Raw genomic sequence first — 2,929 nt, 5'->3', positions numbered from 1 at the left:
TTTCCGGATGGGAGACCTGGGCTGCTGGCTTTTCCCGTCCTCATTCAGACTGGGTTTAGGTGAGTAAGCGGGTAGCGAGGGAATGGGTGTATTTAACGTAGTATTGCCGGTGGCTAGTGTTCATCTTAACAATTCGTCAATGGGTAACTATTGTAACACACTTTCGGCAACTATTGAAAACTTGCCCTTATATGGTGAGGTAGGTAAGGTACTTGGAATATTTGGATGAAACTGGTTTGGCATTAGAAGAATCTCGGTCAAAATTCTGTCTTTGTTCCGTTTTACTCACATGTTTTTGTCAGATCTACTTTTTTTACTTTACTTATCCTAATGGTTTAAGAAGTTGGACTTAACGGGTCTGTGTCGTAGCATGTCCATCCCGTATGTCACTATGTCCCTCATCAGATGGGCGAGAAGAGACACAATGCTTCCCATTGAGGTGCTGAGTTCTGGAAAGTAACAAATATTTGCAATAGTAAATACGAGTGCAAAGAATGTAATAATGACCTAATTATCAAGTCAATACCTCCTGCATTTGAAAATATCAATTTTCTGTCGATGGTGGGCATCGAACCCGGGACCTTCTGCATGACAAACAAAAGCTCGTTACCACTGGTCTAACCTTTTCTCGTCTCAATACCTGTCGCATTTGATTTTTTCATGTTTGGTATCGAACTAGGGACCTTCTGGATGTAAAGCGCGTTACCACCAGGCTAACCGTACCCTGGTCTTTCTTCTTTTCAGGAAGCGGACAAGGCAGCCGTTCTAATTCAGTCGAGTTTCAGAGGATATCAGGCACGGAAAAAGCTGAGTAGAGGTGACGCAGTACATATGCCCACTACCAGTAGTAGTGCCACGCCTAGTTCTACAAGGAGTGAGGATAAACCCGTGACGTCACATAGGGGTACGGGAGAGTTCCATGACTCTGTGTTTGGTGAGTAGAATATGCACCATTTCACATCTAGACTGCAAAATGTAGCCCTCAGCAAGTTTAAACTGGGTACGACTGTGCAGTTCGACTTCACAATGTAGTATATACGACATTTTTGCAGTGTGAACAGGCGTATTATACACTGTAGCCTTTACCCTAGCTCTGTATCCGACAATTTGCAGTATGCTACATTTTGTAGTCTAGATGTGAAAGGTGTCTATAAGGTGTATATTCCCTTTGGGAAACTTTCAGAAATGGAACCGTAGTCACAACAATAAGTCACAAAAGATCTATCTAAGCCGCAGTGACATACGGCTTGAATATAGCCGATGGTCCTACTTATACCAAAATTGTAGGAAATCCAATGTGGCGCCATCGGAGTCGCTTCCGTTTCTCAAAGTATAAGCGAATTCGGGGTTTGAGCCTAACATTTACACTTTTCTTCATTATCTAAGTACTTCATGCATGATATCATACATTCCATTTGTTTTCTGCACAGATTTTTCTGTGCAATCTTATGGTTTGTACATTTCAACAGACATTGTGTCACTTATGATAAGGCACACAAGTAGTACACATTGTAGGTTTTCGTGAGAAGGTATTTTTCTTCAAAATCTTTGTCTGTTCAAATTTCTTTTCGTGACGTTTCATTTCTTCGCTGACAGAATTTTTTCCGCAGTTACTTGACCTTACGAAAAAATTCATTATTTAATTTATGTTACGTTTACCGGTCTGTCTCAATAAGGTGTCCCGTATCTTTTTTGGGAATGACATTTTATATGTATACGACTCCAAAAACTTACGTGCCGTCTGTTGGTGTAGGTTGTGGAATCACTTAGATTAAGCTACGCCCAATAGGGTGGTAAAAAAAACTAATTTTTGTCGAAAAAAAGATAATGTTAAAAACTGGACCAACTATCACTACCCTCAATATTTTTCCTAATGGTAGAATAAAGGATAAATGTCTTTCTATCAGTCGTACACCAGATTCATGCTACAAAGTGGTAGGAAAATTGAATCACCCTATACAAAGACTTAGGTTTTTCGAAACATCATTATCATCAATTTCTAAAGGCAGCGCCTTGTCGTTGTAGTCAAATGTGACTGAAACATCTTATACGGGGATCCTATTTTTGAATCACCCTATAGAAAGATTTAGGATTTTTCGACCACCCTGTATGTCAAGAGGAATGTCACCTGCGTCATCTTTAACTCCAATTCAAAATGTATTCTCATGTGACGTCATTGCCCGAATTCATTTTCTGCACTTTGCCAAATTTCGGCCCCGAAGAATTAATTTCTTTTTTTCTCTTCCATATTTTGTAAAGCTATTTTTTCCTCCATTTAATCTCCCAATATCTCCCATATTTAATCCTGCGAATTGGGACATTAGTTTTTTTTTTACTTATCATGAATCACTTCATTAATTTTATTCGTGAAATTTTTGTACACTTAGTCTCCCCGTGATGGGGGTGTTAATGAAGCAAATACTTAATGAAGAGTTCATTGTGATCATGCTAATAATTTGTCTCTTGCCTCGCTTGCAAAGAGACATACTATAATACTACAAGATAGGCAATACATACAGGCAAGGAGGCTACGGAGCAGGATAGGGAATGCTATGACACAGACTCACTCTTTTTCAAGAGGTTTGATAAAGGGAACTCGAATTGCTAAGGTCTTATCGTCCCGAAATAGAAGAGAGAATGAAGACAGGATAGGAGAAAGCCAGCCGTTCCGAGGACGAATGAATCCCTTCTGGATAAAATCCGCCTCGGGCGGGAATGGAACCCGCGGCCTAGTGCTTACAAGGTAGACGCTCTACCAACCAAATTAACTAGGCTGGCCAGACTGACTCTAATTCGTTCTCTTTTCCGGTAGCATCCAACACGAGTCTGAAAAGAAATACGAAAGTAAATAAAACCAAGATGTCGGGAAGGAAAAAACTGAGAAATGGGAAGAAAAATGGACGAAAAACACCTTGGAGAAAATGATCCC

General features: G+C 40.0%; 1 protein-coding gene across 1 annotated transcript; it reads left to right on the top strand.

The window, feature by feature from the left end:
• Positions 1-744: 744 nt before the first annotated feature.
• LOC103522296 lies at positions 745-2,925 on the top strand (the record flags this gene model as incomplete). The annotated part of the gene is made up of 2 exons (XM_008487400.1): positions 745-934; positions 2,813-2,925. Coding segments are annotated over 2 exons (303 nt in total), but the record flags the coding sequence as incomplete, so codon positions are not given.
• Between the last annotated feature and the right edge of the window lie 4 nt (positions 2,926-2,929).

The sequence above is a fragment of the Diaphorina citri genome, unplaced genomic scaffold (genome assembly GCF_000475195.1).
Source record: "Diaphorina citri unplaced genomic scaffold, Diaci psyllid genome assembly version 1.1 scaffold7837, whole genome shotgun sequence".
In the NCBI taxonomy this organism is placed as follows: Eukaryota; Metazoa; Arthropoda; class Insecta; order Hemiptera; family Psyllidae; genus Diaphorina; species Diaphorina citri.
Note: the sequence above shows the minus strand (reverse complement) of the source record. Positions and strands in the feature narration are given on the sequence as shown.